Genomic DNA, 24,815 nt, shown 5'->3' on the forward strand with positions numbered 1-24,815 from the left:
GCCAGTTTGTTTAAACATTTATTCATTAAAGGATAGCTTGGTTGTTTCTAATTGTTTGCAGCTATGAACAAAGCTGCTAAAAATACTCATGTTCAGGTTTTTCTGTGAGCATAACTTTTCATATCTCTGAAAGAAATGCCCAGGAGTGCAATTGCTGGGTCACATGGTAATTGCATATTTTGTGTCATAGAAAGCTGCCAACTATTTTCTAGAGTGGCTGTACCATTTTACATTCCCACCAGCAATGTATGAGTGATTGGTATCTACGTTTAAAAAGGAAAATGATATCATGCCCAGGGATAAAAAGTAAGTTGACTCAACACCTGAAACTAATAGAACATTGTATGTCAACTCTACGTTCACGACAACAACAAAAAAACTAAGGAACTGATGAGAAAACAACTATGAAAAAAAAGTAGGTTAGCTCCCCACAAAATAACATATCTGAGATTTGTAAGCACATCCACAAAATTTGTTCAATTTCTAAATTAATCTTTAAGCATTTCCTTTCCTTTACAGCCTAGAATTATTAGCAGCAGAACAAGGAAGAAAGGACCAGGTTAATCAGTTCAATTCAGTAAGACTTTATTTGGCACACATTGTGGGTAAAGCACTGAATAGGCAGCAGAGATAAGAAACATGGCCCTTTGCTCATAAAGCTGAAAAGATAGAGGGGGAGAGACAGCAGCCAGCACAATGACCGGTATAAAAATAACCGTGTATGATGAAGGCTAGCAGAGGCACCAGCTCTCCTTAGAATTAGGGGAGGGCTTGGGGGGTGGCAGGGCAAGGCTAGGGGGCTCAGATGAAAGGGGTGGACTGCACACTGCGGGGGGGGGGGCGGTTCTCGGAGCAAGGACGCTGGGGAAGAGCAGTGAGGAAGGGGCCTGTTCCGTCTCTGTGATACCAGGCTGGGGCTGCGGGAGAGCTCGCGTGGGCAACGTGCTCTCCACATGGCCTCGTCCCTCCTTCTGTCCTTCACGGACACTGCCTCTGAGAGAATGGGGTGCGGAGGGCCGCCTCCAGGACTTCCGAAACTATAGGATCAACATGGCCTTGGCTCCCGGAATGTCCATTTTGCCCAATGATGTGATGAGACGTACTTCGGGGGTCTCGGGGCGCTCTGCGTATCCCGGACTAGAGCCCAGGAATCACAGGCCTCTCTGGCCAGCCCCCTGCAGCTGTGCCCGGGGCTTTGCCCGTGCTCCCCTCGCCTGCTGCGCGGGGCTCCCCACCAAGCCCGCCTGGGAAGCCCGACGGCACTGAGAGGCGCTGAGATTGTGTGGTTCGGTCTCGAGGGTTGTTTTTTCTCCCGAGATAAACAATCCTCATTTGAGGTTTTGTAGTTTCACTTGCCCACTTGTGGTACTTGTTTCTCCTTTCATTAAAGCCCTGCAGTGGCTCCCTGGTGGCCTTGGGATGCAGTCCAAACTCCTCGGGCGCTCCGGACAAAAGCCCTCTCTGACCTGGCTCCTTCCGCCCCGTCGGGCCTCAGCCTCCTCCTCCTCCCTCTGCACCTCCGCCCTCTCGCATCCCACCGCGCCCAGCGCCTTTCAGTTCCTCAAACAGACCCTTCAGACACTCGAACGGAACAGTGGCAGCACGCCTTGTCCCCTCGCAGCGCAGACCTCGTCCTTTCACCTGGACGCCTCTGCTTTGCGCTCAGCTCAGCTCAGATATCACTTCCTTCCAGAAAGCCTTCCTTGACCTCTCAAATCTAGATACGTGCTGGGTCATCCTGTCCCAGAGTACCTTGCACTTTCCTGTGTCACAGTACTGAGCACATTGTGTTGTCACTTCCTGTTTACTCAGCGGTAACCCTCCCCGGGCTGCCATCTCCCTTGAGAGCAGAGGCTGTGTCTTGTTACCCTCAGTGACACATGGTAGCGGCTCCAGAAATAAGGTTGCAATGCGTGGTAGGATCCAAAGCTTAGAGAACATTCGGGATTCGCGTGAGGACTGAGGTGGGGTAAGCAACTCAGGAGCATTACAGTCCCGGAGTAAAAAGAGAGCAGGACCGAGTCGGTCAGACTCCCCCAAAGAATTGCTAGTGAAGGGGCCAGAGAACAAAGCCTTAAAAGGAGTAGCCTGGCTTTCTGATGTTACAGTGAAGTCTGGGGAGAGCTGTCAGTACAGGCTTTTAAGATGTCTTAGAAGCTGGTAGCCTCCCTGTGTTTATTATGCTGTTAACGCCTCGCTTTCCCTGGAGTTGTTACTGGTAAAGTCACAGGGAAAGCCTTTACAGTCTGTGTCTATAGGAGGTGCGGGGGAAGGAAGGAAAAGCATGAAAACCGTCCCTCCTTCCATGGCCGCCTGTGCAGGAAAGTAATCCGGATATAGGAGTCAGCGGGGTGCTGAAGGCGAGCAGTGGCCCAGGCCTTGGAGTTCTGCACCGAAGATAGGGAAGTGCCTCGAGGCGTGTGCTATTACAAAACAAGGCTTTGTGCCAATTGCAAAACCTGTGCCCCTTCTGGGTGAATAAATTATAAAAAAAAATTGGACCCACCAATTGAAACAGGCATTCTTTTTCCTCTGGGTTGAAATATTCCTCTTCCTCTGGGCCGATGCAGCATCTTGCCAAAGCTGAGAGCAGGTGGTACTTGGGCTGCTATCAGCCCTCAGTTGATGCCTCTATGCAGAGTATAACCTGCAGCCATTGGAGGTGGCTCACGAAGCCATCCCAAGATGGATCCCTGGTGCCCGAGGGGGCGGGTGTCAGGGACATGACTTCCCGTCATGCGTGTTCCCATCATCGGTCATCAGCGTGGTCTCTTTCTGTAGTACGACCTGTGCTGTCCGATACGGAAGCCACAGCTCCCCTGTGACTACTTACATGTGAATTGGAGTTAATTAAAATTAAGTTGAATGGAAACTTCAGTTGCTCAGTCTTACTAGTCACTTTCACACGTGGCTAGTGGCTCGTGCCTTGGACAGCACAGACAGCGAACATTTCTGTAATCCCGGAAAATTTCCTTGGACAGTGCTGGTTACAGATTCTCTAGGCCTCTATCCTCAGCACTCGCAGCTTATTCTTCTAACAGATTATTCTGTTAAATGGGCATGGTAATATTAGTGCTACCTCTTAAGGGCTGTTATTGGGTGAAAAGTGTTTGGAGCTGTGCCCAACTGCTAACACAGAGTAAGCGATCGGTGCATGAGAGCTGTATTGTTTTTTTTATTATTCATCCCCACTCCCTTGTAGATGTAACCGGTACGCATCAGTGGCTTCTTCCCCCACTTGGAAGAATTAGCAGCTAGTCCTTACCTCCTCTGTCCCTGCCCTCCCCTAGGACAGATCCCTTCCAATCAAAACCACAAAAGAAAGGCAGTTCGTTATCAAGCTCGTTCATTATCAAGCACTTGGAATTGGTTTAGGTACCAGTTTAAATCATGTCAAACCAACTGCCAGAGACTGTTTCCCTTCTCCCCAGTTAGAAACCGGAGTCACTTTGAAGCCCCAGGGCAATGACTTGTGGTTCTGCAGGGCTAGTCTGGCATTGAAAGGAGCCTGACCTTAATAGCTACAGACTAGGGGCGCCTGGGTGGCTCCGTCACTGAAGCATCTGCCTTCAGCTCAGGTCATGGATCCCAGGGTCCTGGAATGGAGGCCCACATTGGGTTCCCTGCTCAGCGGGGAGTCTGCATCTCCCTCACCCTCTGCCTGCCACTCCCCCAGCTTGTACTCTCTCTCTCAAATAAAGTCTTAAAAAAAAAAATAGCTACGGACTAACTCTGCCAATGAATTTAAGGGAATTTCTTACCACGTTAATCATCTTCACAGTTGGGGAAATTGTCTTTAAATCTGTCCATTTCCTCCTTATGTCTATAGTGTGATTCTGTGCGGGATTTTGGTGTCTGCATCTTCGCAGGAAGCACCTGAAAGCCTTCTGGCTCAAGGTCTTATCTCGTATTTCGCAAGAAGTCCCCAGAAGTTGTCTGTTCAAAACCCAGTATTTCCCCTTTTTTATTTTGTCCAAATTACAACAACAACGAAAATTTTTTTTTAATTTCTTATCCGGGGTCCATGAGAGTTTGTGAAACACCCAAGGTACGGAAGTGAAAAAGGAATCTTAAGGATTGCCCATTAGAGAAGTTCCTTTCACTAGTTGAAAAAAATTAATTTTCTGCCTAGGTTTTTTTTTTTAAGTTATGTAACAGAAGTGTCATAAATTTCTTCTGTTTCTGTTTCTGGGTGTGGGTGGAAAACATTCCAGGCCTGTCTGATCTAAAAACTGGCCATGGCACTAACTTAGTTTCTAAGACTGTATTCATTCATGAACCACAGGGGCCTAAGCTAGGAGAAAAACTTTATGTACCATCTCTTAAGGGACAAGAGCATTTTCTGTATTTTTTTAAAAGATCTTATTTATTTATTTATTTATTTGAGAGAGAACACAAGCAGGGGGAGCAGCAGAGGGAGAGGGAGAAGCAGGTTCCCCGCTGAGCAGGGAGCCCCATGTGGGGCTCCATCCCGGGACCCTGGGATCATGACCTGAGCCAAAGGCAGACGCTTCACCGACTGAGCCACCCAGGCGCCCTGCATTTTCTGTATTTAAGTATCTCTTTGCATAGCCTTTGAAGGAGTAAATACATTAGATCTGAGTTTTGAGGTTTGTTTTTAAAGATTGCATTTTTGTAGAGAAGTTTTAGGTTTACAACAAAACTGAGGGAAAGGTACAGAGATTTCCTGTATACCCTCTGCCCTCACAATTCATGGCCTCCCCCATTATCTGCATCCCCCACCAGGGTGGTACATTTGTCACAACCGATGAACCTACATTGATACATCCTAGCCACTCGAAGTCCATACTTTACCTTCAGGCTCCCGCTTGGTGTCATCTATACTGTGGGTTTGGACAAATGGATAATGACGCGTGTCCATCATTATAAGCTTGTACAGAGTATTTTCATTGCCCTAGAACACCTCTGTCCTCCGCCTGTTCATGTTTCCCTCCGCAACCCCTGCAGCCACCGATCCTTCATTGTCTCCACGGTGCTGCCTTTTCCAGAGCGTCCTTGGGTCGGAATCCTACAGCATGCAGCCTTTTCAGACTGAGTTTTTTCTTTTTTTTTTTTTTTTAAGGTTTTATTTATTTATTTGACAGAGATAGAGACAGCCAGCGAGAGAGAGAACACAAGCAGGGGGAGTGGGAGAGGAAGAAGCAGGCTCATAGCGGAGGAGCCTGATGTGGGGCTCGATCCCATAACGCCGGGATCACGCCCTGAGCCGAAGGCAGACGCTTAACCGCTGTGCCACCCAGGAGCCCCCAGACTGAGTTTTTTCACTTAGTGATACGCATTTACGTTTCCTCCGTGCCTTTTCCTGGCTTGATACCTTTTTATCCGGTGCTGAAGAATAGTCCATTGTCTGGCTACAGCACAGTTTATCCACCTACTGAAGGATATCTTAGTGCTTCGGAGCCTTGGCGATGATGAATAAAGCTGCTGTGTAAACATTTGCGTGCAGTGTTTCGCGGGGACGTGAGTTTTCAACTCCTTCAGGGAAATACCAAGGAAAAACTACCAGACTCTGCCCCAAAGTGGTTGTAGCATTTTCCATTCCCACCAGCAGCGACGGAGCAGTCCTGTCGCTCCACGTCCTCCCCGGCCTTTGGTGGTGGCACGGCTCTGGATTTTGGCCGTTCTGATAGGTGTGTAGTGGCGTCTTGCTTTAATTTGCAGTTCCCTGATGACACATGCGTGGTGTGGAACATCTTTTCAGACGCTTCTTTGCCATCTGTGTATCTTCTTTGGTGAGCTGCCTGTTTTCTCAGTGTTTTAAGAATTCTTTGTGTATTTTGGGTAGCAGTCCTTTATCAGATGTGTCTTTTGCAAATATTTTCTCCGAGTCTTTGGCTTGTTTTCTTATTCTCTTACTACTGATTTTTGCAGGGCCAAAGTTTTTAATTTTAATGAAGTCCAGCTGACTGATTGTTTCTTTTCCAGATCACATCTTTGGTGTTGTACCTAAAAAGTCGTTACCACGCCACCTCATCTAGGCTTTTCCCTATGTCATCTCTTAAGAGTCTTATAGTTTCGCACTTTACGCTTAGGCTTGTGCTCCATTTTGAGTTTAGTTTTGTGAATGGCATAAGGACTGCGTCTAGATTCATTGTTTTGCACGTGGACGTCCATCTAGTTGTTCCAGCACCATTTGTTGAAGAGACTGTCTTTGCCCCCTTGTCGAAGATCTGTTGACCATCTTCATGAGAGTAGATCTGAGCGCTGTAAAACCCGATCTGCAAAAGAATCCCCTGGAGAATCTCTGTCAAAATGCTGATGCCTAGGCCCTGGGCAGAACCTGCCAAGTGGGCTTCTCGGGAGAGGGCTTGAGGAATCTGCATTTTCTACAACTGCAGATGCCTCCGAGCTAACAAGTCACGGGTTTGGGACTCTCCCTGTTAGTTCATTTTTGAAATTGCCGTCCTTTTCTGGAGAACCTTGGCACAGCTCCCATTATGGCGGAGGTAGGGCTTGACTGCGGCTTCTGTCAGCTACGACAAGGCAGAACCCTGTGACACCCTAGACACAAAAGCGTCACGAGCCCCTTCTGTGTGCCTGCACTGCACTGGGTGCTGATGGTCACCGGCAAAGGTGTGGGTAGAGGTTCGGGCTGGGAACCCAGATGCCAGCGGTGCTGCTTATGGAAGGCCTTTAAAGCCACACGGTGGAGTATGACACGTAGAAAACCGTTGTTTTCTGGAACATTGATCTGGCAGGGGTTAGAGAGCACTAATTTAAATGAAGGTCAGAGAGGTCATTCTGGAGAGGACATGGTGCCTGAAGTGAGGAGGGCACAAAACAGGGTGAGGGTTCCAGGAATGTCACAGGCGAGAAGCCAGGAAGCTTTGGCGAAGGAGGAAGTAGCAGAATATAACAGAATATAGGGAAAGTGGTGGGGCGAGGGTGATTTCAAAGGCCATGATCAAGGAGTCCAGAGAACACGCGCTCTGACTGATGGAGATGGGGAAGGTCAGAAGACAGGCAGTTTGGCAGGGAAGAGAGGGCAGAAGGATGTTGACTTTGAGGCCAGAGTGGAACACTCAAATGGAGCAGTTAGAAATCTGGGATTAGCTCCAAGGAATCCCCAGTATAGAAATTCTAGTTGAAGGACAGACATGATAAATGGGGGAGAATGGATGAGGCAGTAAGCGGTAGAGAGGAATGTACAGAAGGCGGAAGCCCGAATGTGAACCCTCTGAAAAGGGGAGAGGGAGGAGAAGCCATGAAAACAAGGCAGGCAGGCAGAAGGGCCAGAGGAGAACCATGGAATTCAGTGGATGAGGCATTTTCAAGAAGCCTAAAACTTCTCGTGCTGGCCTCGTAACATCTCTTATACAGAAGACGAAAAGGAGTCAGGGCTCCTATAGTTCCCATAGCTATTGAAAGTGCCAGCGTTGGGACGCCCAGGTGGCTCAGTCGGTGAAGCGTCTGCCTTTGGCTCAGGTCATGGTCCCAGGGTCCTGGGATCGAGTTCCACACAGGGCTCCCTGCTCAGCGGGAAGCCTGCTTCTCCCTCTGCCTGCCACTCCCCCTACTTGTGCTCTCTCTGTCTCTTCCTCTGACAAATAAGTAAAATCTTAAAAAAAAAAAAAAAAAAGAAAAGAAAGAAAGTACCAGTCTTCGGGGCACCTGGCTCGGTGACTCTTGATCTCAGGGTCGTGAGTTCGAGCCCCACGTTGGGTGTAGAGCTTACTTTAAAAGAAGAAGAAGGAAGAGGAGGGGGAGGGGGAGAAGAAGAAAGTACCAGTGTTCATCAAACAGGAACATTTGTTTCTTCCTAGAGTATGAAACAGAGCCACATTATAAAGCAGGGTTTTAAGAAAAGCTATCTTTCCATATTGCAGATGTTGCCTTTCATGGTCCTCTTCAGCCATTTAAAAGAAAACAAACGTCTGCCTTTGTTTCCTGAACACCTTGTTAAAAATAATCCAGAAGGCTGTCTCATTATATCTTGCAGGCACAGCAGCCTGGGAAAAATTCTTCAATGTGAAGACATCTATAGGGAAGGTCAACACATTGGCTGTTCCTTTGCTCTCACTAATTTAAAGGATTCCAGTTTTGAACAGCACAGTGTCCAAATAGTGGTCAAGGATAATGCAGGAAAAATTAGACCATCCTTCAATATAGTGCCTTTAACTTCTCATGGTAAGTTTTCGAAGTCCTGTACGACAGTGTGGATAAAAGGGTTACGTCTTTTGAACAGTCAATGCAAAGAATAAAAAAAGGATGATTTGGGTTTTAAGATTTTCCCAGAAAAAAGGACTGTATTTATGTATACCTTTCTTTGGTGGTTGTTTTTTTTTTTTTTTTTAAGCAGCAGGCTTAGAAATTCGAATATTTCTTGAGTATATGTGCCACACGCTTTGCTCTTGTTTACTTCTGAGTGTGCCGAGACTTCAAACATGCAGTCATTTGTAGAACCGAGACCGGAACCAGGCTCTCTGACTCTTAAGATCTGTTCTCTTTTACTTATGATACTCGAGAGGATGATGGTGCAGAATAAAATCAAATATGATTCCCGAATAATCTTGCTCTTAGTTGAAAAAAGGCTCCGACTGGAGGAGGAGCGATCAGAAGTGATGTTCAAACTAGCTAACGTGCGGGGTGGCGTAGGCCCCGACCACTCAGAACACCCAACGCAGCCGAGTGCTGGCCTATTCGAAAGAAGCCTCGACTTGAAAACAGAGTATCTGCTTGAGCTTCTAGGTCTTCGCTTCGGACAAAGCACATAAACTCTCTTTAAGTGTTTCCTCATCTGTAAAACAGGGTCCATAGTCCCTCTTGACCTCAAAGAACTGTCCAAAGTTCCAAATGATGTGAGGTATATAAGTATTTTGTAAATCTCTAAAGCAAACTACTACTAGAAGCATCATGTTTATTTATTTGTTGTAAGATCCCAACAAGGAGTGCAGATTCTGGTTAAGTGGTGTACAGAAAATTTATAGGCAAATAACCATGAATTGACAAAGGTTCCCAAGTCTGGGAGCAGAGCACTATTCACCGCCCCTTCAGATAGTCACGCAAGCGAATTCTAATTGTGGACCGAAGGCCAGGGGAGTGAGATCGTGGTAAGTTGCCAAGTGGGATAATCCGAAGCAAAGCCCTTTTCTGTCCTCCCCCCTTGCTTGGCAGATTGTCCTTGGTGGACCTTTTAAAGCTCATTTTGCTCTTCTTTCTGGAGATTAGTGGCGACATAAAGGGAGATCCTTCTCAGCTGGGAGATGACATCTTCAAGCTGTGTTCTGCTAATCTTCCACTCTCTTTTGTCACTTAGTCTTAAGTATAGTTGACTCCTGAGAGACTAAATTGACGAGGCTAATTTTTTTTACTTTAATTGTGATTATACTCACATAACATTAGATCCCCCATCGTAACCATTTCTAAGTGTACAGTTCAGTCATGTTAAGTACATTCACATTGTTGTGCAACAGATCTCTAGAACTTTCTCATCTTTCAAAACTGAAACTCGATGCCCCCTAACCCTAATTGTCCCTCCGCCAGCCCTTGGTAACCAGCAACCCGCTTTCTCTTTTCTGTTTCTGTGATTCTGACTACGTTAGGTATCTCCCGTGGGTGGAGTCCTACAGCGTTTGTCCTTTTGTGATGGGCTGATTTCACTTAGTATAATGTCCTTGAGGTTTGTCCACGTCGCAGTGTATGACAGAGACTAGGCTCATGTTTTAGTTGTGGTCTTGGATTGACGCAAGTAAGCGGCAGCGGGGGAAACCCCTGGTGCCCCTCGTTATCCACCAGGTGGACGCACATGTGGACCCACGTGCTTCTTTTCTTTATTCTCTGTGTCACAACTGAATGTCCTGATTATACCCCAGCCGTGTTCTAACCGGATGGATGCAGGACAGAGTTCGCGCCATCTGCCAGACACCCCAAAGATGTTCTTTGGATCCATTTTTACAAGGGAGTTTAAAATAAGCTTTCTACATTAATCGTGACCCTCATTATCTCTACCTGTATATGAACCTCATAAAAATACTCTGGAAGCTAATTTGTGTTCTTCTGTTTCTTTCAGTGAAACCTGATCCCCCACATATTAAACGTCTCTTCTTCCAAAATGGTAACTTGTATGTGCAATGGACGAATCCACAGAATTTTTACAGCAGATGCTTATCTTATCAAGTGGAAGTCAATAACAGCCAAACTGAGACGAGTGATATTTTCTACGTAAGTTTTTCTTAGCTGGTTGATTTTATTTGGATATTTTTCTTTCACTGGAGTTTCTTCCAGGGTAATAGATAGAAACATCTCTTGAAATGTAGCTCTTACTCGCCTGATGACGGTGATGGTGATGATGACGTTTCTTGTCTGAAATAGGGTATGGTGGAAGGGTTGAGGGTTTATGGTAGTTGCATCAGCTGTAAGATCAAGCCATTCATCAGTTCATTTGCTGAACACATTTTTTATTACGTATCTGCCACGTGCCAGGCACTATCTTATGTGCACATGACCCTGACGCAAAGGTCTGTTCTTCCCGCGAAGCCTACCTACTAGGAAATAAGTATGTAAATGAGCAAAGCTAATTTCAGAGCACGAATGCTATGAAGACAGTCAAATGGATTAGGTAGGAGCACGATGGGAGGGCCTGAGGGAATACGAGGTTGGGTAGTCATCCGAAGTGACGCCATTTCAGATAAGACGAGAGTGACAAGCAGGGGCTTGCCATGTGAAGGTCTGGGGGTGGGCGGACAGCAAGTACAAAGGCTCTGAGGCAAGAATGAGCTTGGCATGTGTGAGAAACAGAAAGGAGACCGGTGTGGCCAAAGTAGAGTAGGGAAAGACGTGTAAGCAGGAGGCCGGGGTCCGATCCGGTCGATACTTCGAGGCTGTGGTGTGGCCATTCCCCTTGCCTTGGGTTTGTGGCAGCTAGAGTCGTCAAGTTGGAGGAGTCCATAGTTGTTGGGTTCTGTCCGCGTACACCGCGGGGAATCTAGTACAAAACACACTAATTAGAGGTCCCCGTGGGCCACTGGGCCTAACAGGATGTGGTGTAACCTCAGGGCATTGGTCCCATTGTTTCACTTTACAGTAGAGGTCACACACTCGGGCCTTTGACGCTTTCGTCTGAACTACCAACCAAGTGGGGTTTTGTTGATTCAATTTGAAAATTTTGTCCAGATTGAAATACCATGGCCCCTGAGGAGCGTAGGTTCCATAAGGTGGCGCCTCAAGGCCACAGGGACTGTGCTGGTCCCTGGCGCGCCAGCTGCCCCGGACCCCGGGTGCGTTGGACTTGCAGAAGTTCGAGACCAAGAGTTTTATATTGGCTTTTAAAGGAGCCCTGCATCTCGCACGTGGGCAAATTCCTTGGTCCAGTTGTTCTAGTTCACTGTGGGAGTTCCAGAATACTTACTAAAATAAGCCAGCGTTGACAGGCTGTAACCCCAGAGGGAGGGCCTGGGTCCACAGCTGACCAGAGCTTTTGTGGGCATTCGCAGGTGAATCCGTTTGCTGAAACAGAATAATCACCACCCCTACCAGAAACCAGTGTCCCCACACGGTACTGCAAAGGGAAAAAGCAGAGGGCTTCCAAGTGGGGAGAAGGTGAGGCTTGGATTTACCACAAAGTCAGCTGTTGGAACGCTGAAGTTTCCTTGCCGACTCCGGCCTTTCCTGCTCTCTTCTGTCTGAAATCCTGAGACACAGGCTGCTTGTATTACTCATTTGGCACTGAATTTTGTCCTGCTGGTTCCCCTGATCACGTGGGCAGGCCTTTTCTCCCAACTAAAAATAAAAAGCTCCTGTAGGGAGGAGTTAGGTGGTGTTTACACCGGGCAGCTCCTGCTAATAGCGGCCGGCACGGATGGAGCGGTTACTCCGTAGCAGGCATTTTAAGAAGCACCTTCTCTTGGCTGTCTCGTGTCGTCCTCGCGGTAACCCTGCGGCTTTAGGGCCCCTGATTTTGTCCCCGTTTCACAGATGAGAAAGATGCCATCTCAGAGGTTTACTCCTAAGCTAAGTGGTAGAGTCGAGATTTCAGCAAGTCTGACTCTAAAGCTGGTGTCCCTAACACCGGGGGCCACCGCAGTACTTCCTCTTAACTGTACAAGCCATCGCTTACTACGTGTTTAAGCTGGGCTACGCGAATCCTCTTCTAGGTCCTTCTTATACAATAGCGTATAACAGTCCACGAAATGGTTCTATTTTAACCTATATTTGAGAAACTAAGGCTCAGAGAGGGAAAGTAACTTGCTACAGGCCACACAGCTGATAAGTTGGGCTTTACGTATTCAGAGGTTGGTCTTCATGTATTAAACTTAGACGGAGAACGTCGGGTCTAATACCATGTGCCTCATCCTCACTTAAGAAATTCTTGTTGAATTGAGTTACCTTTTTCTTACAAGCTTCTGCCCTGAAGAGAATGTACATACTATGGAATTTATCCTCCTAAATCAGAACTGTAGTCTATTTGGAATTAACTCTGTTTATACGTTTGGGTTGAATGTTCTTTCTCCTAGCAGATGTTCACCAGCTGCTTCCTCTCCTAAAATGTCATCAGCTTTTTGTGTGCTCACTGATTTTGGGCTCTGCTGGTTAGACCTTTTTTTTCCCCTCCCCTTTTTGCAAGATTTTTTGAGGAATTATTTTGCCTGGTGTTGTAATTAAGAGGGGGAAGTAGGCTGGGACATGAACTGATGCCCTCACATGGGGGCTGTGGTCAGAGATAGCTCATGACAGAGCCACAAAGCAAGGAACGACCTGTCTTTGACCACCCGCCTTCTCCACAGACGAGCTACTTGGTCCTCTGTGCCCTTGTTTTCCTTTTCTCACACAGTTATCTGAGCAGCTGATAAACTATGCAAGGGAATTTACATTTGAACAAGAGCCCAGAACCTTCCATTTACACGGCGAATTGCCAGTTTGGGAACATACATGTATCTGGGAGATGTCCCAGGGGAGGGAGACAGGAACCTGCCACCCGATCCCTCAAGTCGTAGTTGGTACTTGGGCTTCCCCAACAGGTCTCTGATTCCCAAGTGGCTTTTTCTCTGCCCTGTGTGAAGTGTCGATAGGACGCTCTTGATCACTCAGTTGGCCTTTCAGCTCTTCCCAGATGCTGCTAGGAGCCATTTAGTAAATAACATTCAAGGTCAAAAGTCATAGCTCTGTGTTCTGGTCTTTGTCCCATGTTTAAACATCTCTTTGATAGAAGTTGACTGTTCCAGCATCATTGAGGTACGATCGCAAGTAAAAACCATATATATTTGGGTTGTACAGTGTGATTATTTTCAAGGTGTACAACATGATGATTTAATATACATCGATCTTGTGAGGTGATTACCACAATCACGTTCATTAACACATCTGTCACGTCACCTAGTTACCTTCTTTTAAATGGTGAGAACACTGAAGATCTCTCTTAGCAAATTTCAGGTATACAATGTGGTGTTATTAACTACAGTCACCGTGCTGTACATTAGATCCCCAGAACTTATAACTGGAAGTTTATACCCTTTGCCCAACATCTCCCCATTTCCCCCAATCACCCAGCCCCTGGCAACCACCACTCTGCTCTCTGCCTCTATGAGCTCGTTTTAGATTCCACATTTAAGTGAGGTCATACGGTGTTTGTCTTTCTCCGACTGACTTCTCTTAGCACAGCGCCCTCGAGTTTCATCTGTGTTGTCACAAATGGCAGGATTTCCTTCTTTCCCGTGGCTGGATGATATTCCATTGTACACGTGTACATATATCACACCTTTATTCATCTGTCGGCGCACGCTTGGGTTACTTCCATATCTTGGCTATTGTGAGTAACGCTGCAGCACACATAGGGGTGTATGTATCTTGTATCTTTTCTTCTTCTTCTTCTTCTTTTTTTTTTGTTAGCGTGCATGTGCGCGGGGGCGGGGGGCACAGGGAGAAGGAGAGAGAGAATCCCAAGCAGGCTCCACACCCAGGGCAGAGGTCGACACAGGGCTTAATCTCACAACCCTGAGATCATGACCAGAGCCAAAATGAAGAGTTGGACACTTAACCAGCTGAGCCACCCAGGCGCCCCAGGGGTGCATGTATCTTTTCAAATTAGTGTTTTCATTTTCTTTTTTTTTCCCCAGAGGTTTATTTATTTACCTTAGAGAGAGAGCACATGTGTGAGGGGAGAGTCAGAGGGAATCTCATGCAGACTCCCCACTGAATGGGGAGCCCGACGCAGGGTTCCATCCCACGATCGTTGAGATCATGACCTGAGCGAAACCAACAGTCAGAGGCTTAACCGACTGAGCCCCCCAGGAGCCCCCATTTTCTTCAGATAGAGACCCAGTAGTAGAATTGCTGAATCATATGGTATTTTTTTAATTGAAGTATAATTGACATACGGTGTTAGTTTCGGGTGTAGAGCATATTTTTTCAACAATTCTGTACATTTCTCAGTGCTCACCGTAAGCGTCACCATCTGTCACCAAACAATGTTATCACAATATTATTGACTATATTCCCTATGCTGGTATTTCTATTTTTAACTCTTTGAGGAAGCTCCATGCTGTTTTCCATAGTGGCTGTACCAGTTCACATTCCCACCAGCAGGGCATGACGGTTTTCTTCTCTCCACAACCTTGCCAGCATCTGTTACCTCTTACCTTTTTGATGATGATGACCTTTCTAACAGGTATGAGGTGATACCTCATTGTGGTTTTGATTTGCATTTCTCTGATGATTACTGATATAAACATCTTTTCATACATCCTGTTGGCCAGAACCAGACTGTACTAAGCAACAGATTTTCATGTGTTGATTTTTTGCTCCAGTTTTGAAATATTTGCATTTTCAGAACTGATCTTTTCTCTAACCCAGTTGTTTTTGATATATTATACTCTCAACGAGGGAGACTTTTTTTAACTTTTTTTTAAAGATTTTATTTATTTGTTAGAGGGCATGCATGAGAGAGAGAGCAGGAGTAGGGGCAGAGGGAGAAGCAGACTCCCCCCTGAGCAGGGAGCCCGGATATGGGGCTCGATCCCAGGACCCTGAGGTCATGACCTGAGCCGAAGGCAGCTGCTTCACCAAATGAGCCACCCAGGCGCGCCCAGAATTTACTTTTTTGTGTGTCTGCCTTCTTTCACTCAATGTTGCGTTTATGGGAGAGAGATTGTTGCCTCTAGTTGTCAGTGTTTTGTTCTCATTGCGTGTATTCCATCATGTCGGTATATCACATTTGATTTCTCCATTCTGCCTTTGGTGGACATTTGGATAATTTCCAGTTTGGGGGTGTTATGAATAGAGTCTTTATGAACACGGCATTCTTGTCTCTTGGCGTGTGTGTGAGGGTGGGCACGTGTGGGCATGTGTGGGTCAGAGGCTTGCATATGACTGTCTCTAATAGATAATAAGACTTTCCCCAAGTGGTTGTGCCAATTTACACTACTAAGAGCAGAAATCGAGGGTACTACATGCTTCACATCCTCAGCAACACTTGGTATTGTCTGGTAGGCGTGTGTATTGTTCTCTTGTGGATTTAATTTGCATTTCCCTGATGACTAATGAAGTTGAGCCCTTTTGCACATGTTCCTTAGTGATTTGAATACCCTCTTATGAAATGCCTGTTCAAATCCTTTGCCAGTTTTTCTGTTGGGTTGGCTGTCTTTTCTTTATTAATTGGTGGGATATACGTATATGTGTGTGTACGTAATATATGTAAATATAAGTATATATTATGTGATATGTATATATGCAAGTCCTTTGTCAGGAATTGCAAATAACTTCTCTCACCCTATACATGACTTCTTTAATTTCCTTAATAGGATATCTTTGATGAACAGAAGAAGTTTGCAATTTTAATATAGATGACTTTATAACAATTTTTCCTTTAGGGTTAATATTTTTTGGTTTTATTTAAGAAATCTGCTTCAAGGTCATGAAGATATTCTACATTTTCTTCTAAAATCTTGCTGTATTTATGTATTTATTTGTTCAGTTTATTTTAACTTTCACATTTAGATCTGCAGTCCATCTGGAATTGACTTTGTAAATAGTGTGAAGTAGGGGTCAAGATTCTTTTTTTTCCTGTATGGATATGTAATTGACCCAGCACCACTTATTTAAAAAAACCAGCCTTCTCTTTCACTGTACCTGGTCCTCTTTTGATGGGATAAAAGGAAACCTTGTTAGAAATAGTTAAATGATATAATGTAATCTCTTAAATTTTTTGAATTTTTTTTTCTTTCTTCAAGGTTGAAGAGGCCAAATGTCAGAATTCAGAATTTGAGGGAAACCTGGAGGTCAGTAAATTCTACGTTAGCTATTTGGGCTTAAAGTCATAGAATGATTGGGGGTGGGGCAGGGCGACCATAGACTAAATTTGAACTGTTTTGAGAAAAATAGACTCCTTTGTTCTGTGGGTTATTGCCAATTTTTATTTGAGGAGTTACAGTCAGATAATTTAGACTGCAGTCCAAGTCTTAATCATATACAGAATTTGGCAGATAATTATATTTAGCATTCAGAAGCAGAAAAAGGGAATAACCTGGTAACATTCCTTGTGTGTTTTTATTTCTAAGGGTACAATTTGTTTCATGGTCCCCGGTGTGCTTCCTGATACTTTGAACACAGTCAGAATAAGAGTCAGAACAAATAAGTTATGCTATGAGGATGACAAACTCTGGAGTAATTGGAGTCAAGCGATGAGTATAGGTAAGAGAACAGGATTTCATTAAAATTTAAACCACTGATGCATGAAAACTAAGCTGAAGCAGAAAATAGATTGGGGTAAAGGATTGTTCTGCATTCTTGATGTCATCCAGAGAATATCTACAACTGAACTGTGTTTTCTGTTTAATTACTGTCAGATCACCCAGCTTTAATTCACAATGTGCAGCTCTTTGAAAATCCACAATCCAAAAGGTGTTATTCTCTCTTCTGTCCTGTCTCCATCTTCTTAACAACCTGAACAAAAATATCAGAAGGCAGGCATGATTAAATCTGCAGATCGTGCAGTGCTAGAGGGCTATCCTATGTACTGGTGATAGAATCAAGAGAGAACAGTGACCTTGATGTCATTTAATAGAGATCAGACTGTATCTAGGTTTGAAAACAAGTTTCATTTATTAACGGAGTGACTGAGCAAACTGTGTGTTAGGCCCAAGTACAGGATTGGAAAGACCTGTGCTTTATGGGTGTGTGTGTGTGTGTGTGTATGTATGTGTATGTTGTGGGGTGGGTGTATAGGGTTTTATTGAACCGTAAGCTCAAAGTGACTCAGCATTGACTTAAATATCCCCCAAAGGCATATGCAGCCATAGGCCGCAGTGACGGTGCAGCACGTAGAGAGAGCAAGGGAACGCTGCAGGGTGGGCCACAGGGTCCCGGCCATATCAGCAGCGTGCAGTATTCGATTCTGGGCACCACACTGTAGGAGGTTCAGTGGCAGACTGGAATCTGTTCTCGAAAGGGTAATCAGGATATGAAAGAATCTCAAAATTTTGGGAGGAGTGGTTGATGAAGCAAGCTCAGGGGTGAGGAGTCCCAGTTGCTGAATTCTAATATTTGGGCTGTTAGGTAGAAGAGGGAATAGGTTATTTTCTTTTGTGGCTGCACGGGGCAAAATAGGACCGACTGAAGAGCTTTCTAATAGCTCTCTAACGGTCAGAGAAACAGATTGTTGAGGTAGGCAGTTCCCTATTAATTGAGGAACTGAGCAAGCTATGTGCCCGGCATGCCTGTATTTTGTTATGTATTGTTGCATAACAAAGTACCTCAACATTTGGTGGCTTAAAGGACACATGTTTACCATCTCACAGTCTCCATGGGTCAGGAATCAGGGCCCAGCTTAGCTTAGTACCTCTGGCCCAACTTCTCACATGGGGTTACAGTCAAGCTATTGGCTGGGCCTGCAGTCTCATCTGAAGGCTTGACTGGGGCTGGAGAACCCGCTTCCAGGCTCACTTATGTGGTCATTGGAAAGCCTCCATTCCTTGCTGGCTGTTAGATGGAGGCTGTAGCAGGTTGAATCCCATCCCTCAAAAAGATACGTTCAAGTCCCAACTCCTATACCTGTGACTGTGACTTCCTTTGGAAATAGAGTTTTTGCAGATGTAATCAAGTTAAGATGAGGTCCCACTGTCTTAGAGTAGGCCTTAAATCCAATGACTAGTACCCTTGTCGGAGGAGAGGATATACAGAAATGCCAAGAGACGCACAAACACACGGGGAAGAAGGCCCTGTGAGGATGGAGGCAGAGATTGGAGTGACGCAGCTGCAGCCAAGGAACAGCAGTGGTGCCCGGGAGCCACCAGAAGCTAAGAAGCAGCAAGGAGGGGTTCTTCTCTAGAGCCTTCAGAGGCTGCATGTCCCCATGGATATCTTGATTTTGGACTGCTAGCCTCCAGAACCGTGAGAGAATACATTTCTGTTTTTAGCCACCTGGCGTGTGGTGATCTGCCACAGCCACCCTAGGGGGCTAATAACAGAGGCCTCCCTCAGCTTCTTGCCCCTGGGGCCTCCCCACAGGGCCGCCTCATGAAACGGCAGCGAGCTTGCTCAAGTAAATGACCCAAGCAAGAGTGCGTGAGAGAACACCCGTGTGGAAATCACAGTCTTTTATAACCTAATCTTGGAAATGACATCACTGCTGCTATTCAGTTCTTTACAAACAAGTCAGTTAGTCCAGCCCACCCTCAAGGGGAGGAGATTACATAAGGCTGTGAATATCAGGAGGCAGGGATCATTTGGGGTCACCTCAGAGGCTAACACAGTGATGCTAGGCCCTGGTGTTGCTTTCTAGATGGCCGTGTCCTAGTGGGAAAGATGAGCATATAAGGAGACACGACCTTCTACATGGGAGATATATAGCAAGGCGGTTCATGAAAAGCTCTGGAACCAGACAGTGCCAGATTTGAGGCTTGATGGCATCACTGCTGAAACCCTTCTGGACGAGCCATTGCGCCTCTCTGAGCCTTGTCCTTCTCATCTGTATGAACGGAAGATAACTGTTACGTATCTCTGTAGCATAGCTGTACATACATGTGCAAGCCCTTAGGATGGTATCACACATATAGTAGCTGCTCAGTTAAGAAGTAGTGGTAGTTAGGACTGATTTACATAGTCTAATAGTGGTAACCAATAAGAAAAGGTAGTCACTGTTAATGAGATGACCTTTTTAACAGGTCTAACGTTGTGAATAGTGTCCAAAACTAGTTAAGATATCCTGGTTTACGGATAACCCGCAAGCTGTTTAGTCATCCGTGGGATTTTAGGCACCAGAGCAGGACTGTGCTGTTCACGAAGAAGGGAACGGAAGATAAGATAATTGAAGAGTTTTGGAAAATAGGTCGGGGCGGAGTGCGGAAATATCTGTGATCTTGCTCATTTGATCCAACCGTTGCTTGGTGTTTTGGTTTTTTTTCCTAAAAGGGGTTGATCTCTCACGTTTTGCGCTTGCTCTCCATTTGCCAGGTGAGAATACCGACCCCACGTTCTACGTCAGCATGTTGCTTGCCACTCCGGTCATCGTCGCGGGCGCCATCATAGTCCTCCTGCTTTATCTCAAAAGGTGAGGCAGCTGCGGCGGAAGGCCTGGCAGTTTCTGCTAGCCCGGGAGCTGCAGTCCCTACTGTCCGCGAGGGTGTTGGGCGTTTGCCCCAGCTATCCGCGGCGCTTTGGCTCTACGTGGCTCTTGGTAGTATGGCATGGCCAAGAGGGCTCATCGCGCGCATCCTCTGGGGAGCAGGATGTTGGGTTCGTCTCCCCGCTCAGGAGCTCTTCCCTTTGCGTTCGCTCTACTCTTTCGAGCGGCTAACGTAGCCACAGATAGCGGGTAGCTCTTGGAGTGATGTTTCAGAGATGGAGCACGTGACCGATGAAACGACTCGGCCGGTGTTAATGCAGAGCGGGCCGCTGCTCCAAGCTGCGGGAAGACAGCTTCCCCAAGTCGCCTCTGGTAGCTGGTGCTCCACACCCGGGCGACCGGAGCGGGGGCCGGAGAGGCGGGCGGAGCGGGCTCCCGTAGGCCGTGGCAAGGAATTGAGATTGTTCTCCTAAGCCTGGTGGGGACACATTGGAGAGTTTGAAGCAGGGAAGGGACGCGACCTGATTTTACTGTCATAAAAGGTCACCGCGGTTGCCGAACGAAGAACTGGCTGGGGCAGGAATGGCAGCAGGTAGGCTAGCGAGGAGGCGTTGCAGTGCGTTCGGGGGGGAAGGTGAGGGCAGCCTGACCTAGGGGGTTAGCGACGGACGTAGTTAAGATGTGGTCAGGGCCGGGATGTATCTGGAAGGTAGAAGTGAGGGCACTTATCATCCATCCATGGAGGTACGAGGGGGGACGGAGGGTTCAAGGAGGGCTCAGGCCTCGGGCTTCAGCAACTTGAGCGAACGCCGGAGCCATTTGCTGAGACAGAGAAGATTGTGAGGAGGAGCACTGGCTCTAGGACAAAGGTGAAGACTTCAGGTTGGAACAGAAGTTCGAAATGCCTAGTAGATAACGCAAGTAGAGATGTTGAATGGGTAGTTGTGTGATGAACCTGGAGTACAAGGGAGAGGTCTGGGCTGGAGATAGTTCTGGGAGCCCTCGGCATGTAAACAGACCCGAAGCCCTAAGACTGGAAGAGAGCACTCGTACAGCAAGTGGGACGGAGGGTGAAAGAGGGAGCCCTGGGCCACACCAACATTTAGGGCCCAGGAGATGAGGTGGGGCCACCAGAGGGTACTATGACGTGCAAAGATGGACAGGGGGAGAAGAAAGAAAAATTAAAGAAGAATGTACCCTGCTCTCAGAAGAGTATTTTTTTCAAAATTATAAGCAGTAAGCCCCCATCTGGTCTCAGATGAGTAAAGCACCATTATTATTTAAATTAGGGGAAGTGCATATGCATGCACGCCGCGCGCGCGCGCGCACACACACACACACACACACACACAGGGTCATAACCATGTGAGGCGATAGGTGTGTTAATTCGCTTGATTGTAGTCCTCATTTCATAATGTACATGTGTATCATGGTGTTCATGTCAACTATAGGTAATTTTTAATTGTCGAGTATATCTCAAGCTGGAAAAAGAAAAAGAGTCTTAAAAGTGATAGGGTATGAGCAGTCTGCTTACCCTGATGGCCCCTTTGGCCTGCCCATCCTGGGTGCCCTCAGGACATCGGGTTCTCAGCTGCTTGCGGGAATTTCTTCACAGCTGCTCCATCATTAAAGGTGACTTGTGTACCGTGCCTTTGTCCACATCTTCTTTTAATGTGGCTTTTTTTTTAAGTGGGGCGTTCCTACGGGCTGGAAGATTTGATCAAAAAATGTCTGTGTTTTCTGAAAGGCTCAAGATCATTATATTCCCTCCGATTCCTGATCCTGGCAAGATTTTTAAAGAAATGTTTGGAGACCAGAATGATGATACCCTGGTAAGCCCCGATTCCATGAAGTCGAAATCGGTTTTTGTTGGGAGGCTATGGGATTTGTAAAGAGTTGGGTAAAACATACAACATATAAAATTTACCATTTTGACCATTTTTAAATGTACAGCTCAGTGCCATTAGGTACATTCACAGTGTCATGCAGCCATCATCACAATTTCCAGAACTTTTTCTTCATCCCAGAATAGACACTGTGCCCATTAAACAATAAGTCCCCATTCCCCCCGGCCCCTGGTAGCCTCTTTTCTACTTTCTGTCTCTATAAATCTGCCTATTCTCAGTACCTCGTGTAGGTGGACTTTCACAACATTTGTCCTTTTTTGTGTCCGACTTCTTTCACTTAGCATGATGTTTTCAAGGTTCGTCCATGTTGTAGCGTGTGTCAGAACTGTATTTCAAAATTGATTATATTTTTAAGATTTTGTTTATTTATTTGACAGAGCATAAACAGGGGGAGCGGCAGAGCGGGGAGGGAGAAGCAGACTCCCCACTGAGCAGGGAGCCCGATGTGGGGCTCAATCCCAGAACCCTGGGATCGTAACCTGAAGGCAGATGCTTCACTGACTGAGCCACCCAGGTGCCCCTAAAATTGGTTATTTTAAACTTCATTTTATCTAAAAGGTTAAAGAAGAGGCAATATATTATGTTGTATCCCAGGGGTGCCTGGCTGGCCCAGTGAGTAGAGCATGTGACTCTTGATCTCGGGGTTGTGAGTTTGAGCCCCGCGTTGGGCGTGGAGCCTACTTAAAATAAAAAAATAATTAATTAATTTAAACACATTTAATTAATTTATTAAATTAAATTAATTTAACACATTTAAAAAATGTGGTATCTCAGACTAAGCATACCATTTGAGAGGTCCTCAGAATACTTTGCCCATCTCCTCTCACTGGGCTTCATTCTGTCTGTGGGGCAGGGAATCTGTTTAATCCAAACATTTGAGGAGTGGAGCATCCCCAATGAAACCAGTCCGGTAGGCAGGGCTTCGGGCTCTTGGGAGACTTGGGGGAATAGAAGGATAGGGTAAACAACTGAAAGAGATTCTGTCCATGCTATTGCCTGGAAAGCTGGCCTCCGAAGACGAGGCAAACCCACCCGAACTGTTCTGGTTCGTTTGCTGCATACTCTCTTGCTAGAATTTGTGGCCGGAAAACCTAAGACCTCAGGGGAACCAGAGAGTTTCAGGTTTCCCTGATAAGTACATTCACCCAAATAAAATAATAAAGACACTAAATGGAATAAATATCAGTATCATTACAAATATTTTAAATTAGTAATATCAGGCACAGGGCAGTTAATTTAGCGAAGCAGTACAGCATAGCGCATAATGGCCTGGGCTCTGGAGTCAGATTGTCTGGATTCAAATCTCATTTACCATCTGTCTGACCTTAGGTAACTTCCTTAAGCTCTCTGTGTCTCAGTGTTCTCATTTGTAAAATGGAGGTCATGATAGCACCTGCCTCCTGGTGGTGTTATGTGGGTTCGAGTAACTGAGTACGGAAGAACCGCTCAGCAGGCAGGCATTCCGCAGTGCTCAGGAGGCGTCGGCGGTTAGTATGACTATTGATACTTCCCATTTATTGTTAATCCCCAAACAGTTCTTCTTTTTTTTTTTCTTTTTAAAAAGTAAGCTCTACGCCCGACCTGGGGCTTGAACTCATGACCCCGAGATGAAGAGTCACATGCTGTGCCGCCTGAGCCAGCCAGGCGCCCCTCCCCAAACAATTCTTGTCATAACAAGTGATTCACAACAGCCGCGCTGATGTATAGCGGGAAAGGAAGGCGGGGAGGCCGGTGTGCTGTCAGGGCAGGGCGCACGTGGATCGCTCTGTCACCAGGTCGTGGTCACGCTGCCCGACCCCGGGGGATAGGGCACCGCCAGGCAGATAGGTCCCAAAGTCAAGTGCCTGAGGAGGAGGCGGTCACCTAGGGGGAATATGGCAACCGGCGGCTCTTCGCCTCTCGTTGAGTCACCACCGACTGGAAGGCTTGCGAGAATAGAGCATCCCGTCCCCGCCTCCAGAAAGTCTGAGTGCACCGGTCTGGGAGGGACCCCAGGAATCTGCATCTCCAACAGGAGCCCCCCCCAGAGGATTCCTTTGCTGGCAAGATGGTTTGCAGAGCCCACTTTGACAAACACTGTTGTGGCCATTTTCCTTAGGGTGACCTCGTGTCTTTCTTCATCTACCCCACTAGCGCGCTGGCCGCCGGGGGCTGGGGATGGCGCAGGCCCTTGCGGACACCCCTGACCAGCCCTGGAAGGTCTGCTGTGTGTATACAGCAGATGGGGTGCTGGGCTTCCCTTCCTTGCTGTGTCCTCATAACCGCCCCGCAGCCTACGTGCTGTGAGTAGCATTTTTTTCACAGATGAGGAAATGAAGCCTCAGCGAGGTTCGGTAACTTTAGCGCAGTCACACAGCTAGTAGGTAGTATGGCGGCATCTGACCCGGCATGGTCTGACTCTAGACTTCTCTCTCTCTTTCCGCTCTGCTGCATTGCCTCTCGTAAGAGAGAGTGTTTGTCCTCAAGAAGCTCACTACCTTCGGAGAGTTCTTTGTGACAGAAGGAGAGGGTCGGGATGGGGGCCTTTGGAGAAAAAGATTTGGACTCACATCGTGGCTGGCCTTCTGTGGGAAAGCATAAGGAAGAGCCATCGGACAGGAGTCAGAAGGGAGTGGTGAGAGGGGGAGGCCCGGTGGCAAGCCGGGAAGCTAGTCCTGAACTTGCCACATCCAGGCTTTTGTTTGGCCACGTGGCGTATCTCACGGTTCTCAGTTTGGAGCCTGCTGCGTGGCATACATTCTGCTGGTTCATCCGAGGCCCTCCGGTTCCCCGTTCCCACCTGGTGTCACGTGGAGCTGCCAGGCCAGGCCCCGGAGAGGCGTTTGCGTTCGCTGCCCCTCCCAGCGGGACGGGGACAAGTCAAAGTGCCACGATACAGATGCCCAATACTGGCGAAAACGTGTTTGGACTCACTGATAGATACAGAGCATACAGCCAAAGCCTAGATGAGAGCGCAGTTTCCAGCCTAATACATTTCTAAAAGGTGATCCCAGCCAGCGCTAATGAATGGGTAGGGAGCGGGCAGCTGGGCCTACAGAACGGTGTTTTTGCCTTCTGGAGGGCAACTTGGCAAAATGTCACAAAAATCTTCAGTCTGATAATTACACTTTTAAGCATCTGTTTTGAGGAAATAATCCAGCAATGGCACAAGGATGGGCAATGCAGCGTTTGTCTCTAACATGAAAAACTTAGAAGCCAGTGTAGAATTAGTTAAAAAACAAGCTAGGCTTTCAAAGCATTTAATGTCACAGCAAAATACTCACGATTCGAGAGTAAGAAACATCAGCCCTGCAGAGTATGCTGCCATGGTAATTTGGATAACAATGCGTGACTCCACGCACAGAACAATGAGTGGAAGGAAAGGAATCGAAATGATCATCTCTGGCCAGAAG

General features: G+C 46.8%; 1 protein-coding gene across 7 annotated transcripts in view; it reads left to right on the plus strand.

Moving 5' to 3' along the window:
• IL13RA1 (interleukin 13 receptor subunit alpha 1) overlaps nt 1-24,815 on the plus strand; it is a 76,576-nt gene that overhangs the window by 16,996 nt on the left and 34,765 nt on the right. For all 7 annotated transcript variants that reach the window (XM_026478876.4, XM_057313818.1, XM_057313817.1 and 4 more), the window contains exons 5-10: nt 7,961-8,148; nt 10,031-10,182; nt 16,185-16,232; nt 16,512-16,644; nt 19,405-19,501; nt 21,264-21,348. In XM_026478876.4, the coding sequence (XP_026334661.2) occupies nt 7,961-8,148; nt 10,031-10,182; nt 16,185-16,232; nt 16,512-16,644; nt 19,405-19,501; nt 21,264-21,348 (703 nt within the window). The remainder of the gene's footprint in view (nt 1-7,960; nt 8,149-10,030; nt 10,183-16,184; nt 16,233-16,511; nt 16,645-19,404; nt 19,502-21,263; nt 21,349-24,815) is intronic.

The sequence above is a fragment of the Ursus arctos genome, chromosome X, assembly GCF_023065955.2.
Source record: "Ursus arctos isolate Adak ecotype North America chromosome X, UrsArc2.0, whole genome shotgun sequence".
Lineage (NCBI taxonomy): Eukaryota > Metazoa > Chordata > Mammalia > Carnivora > Ursidae > Ursus > Ursus arctos.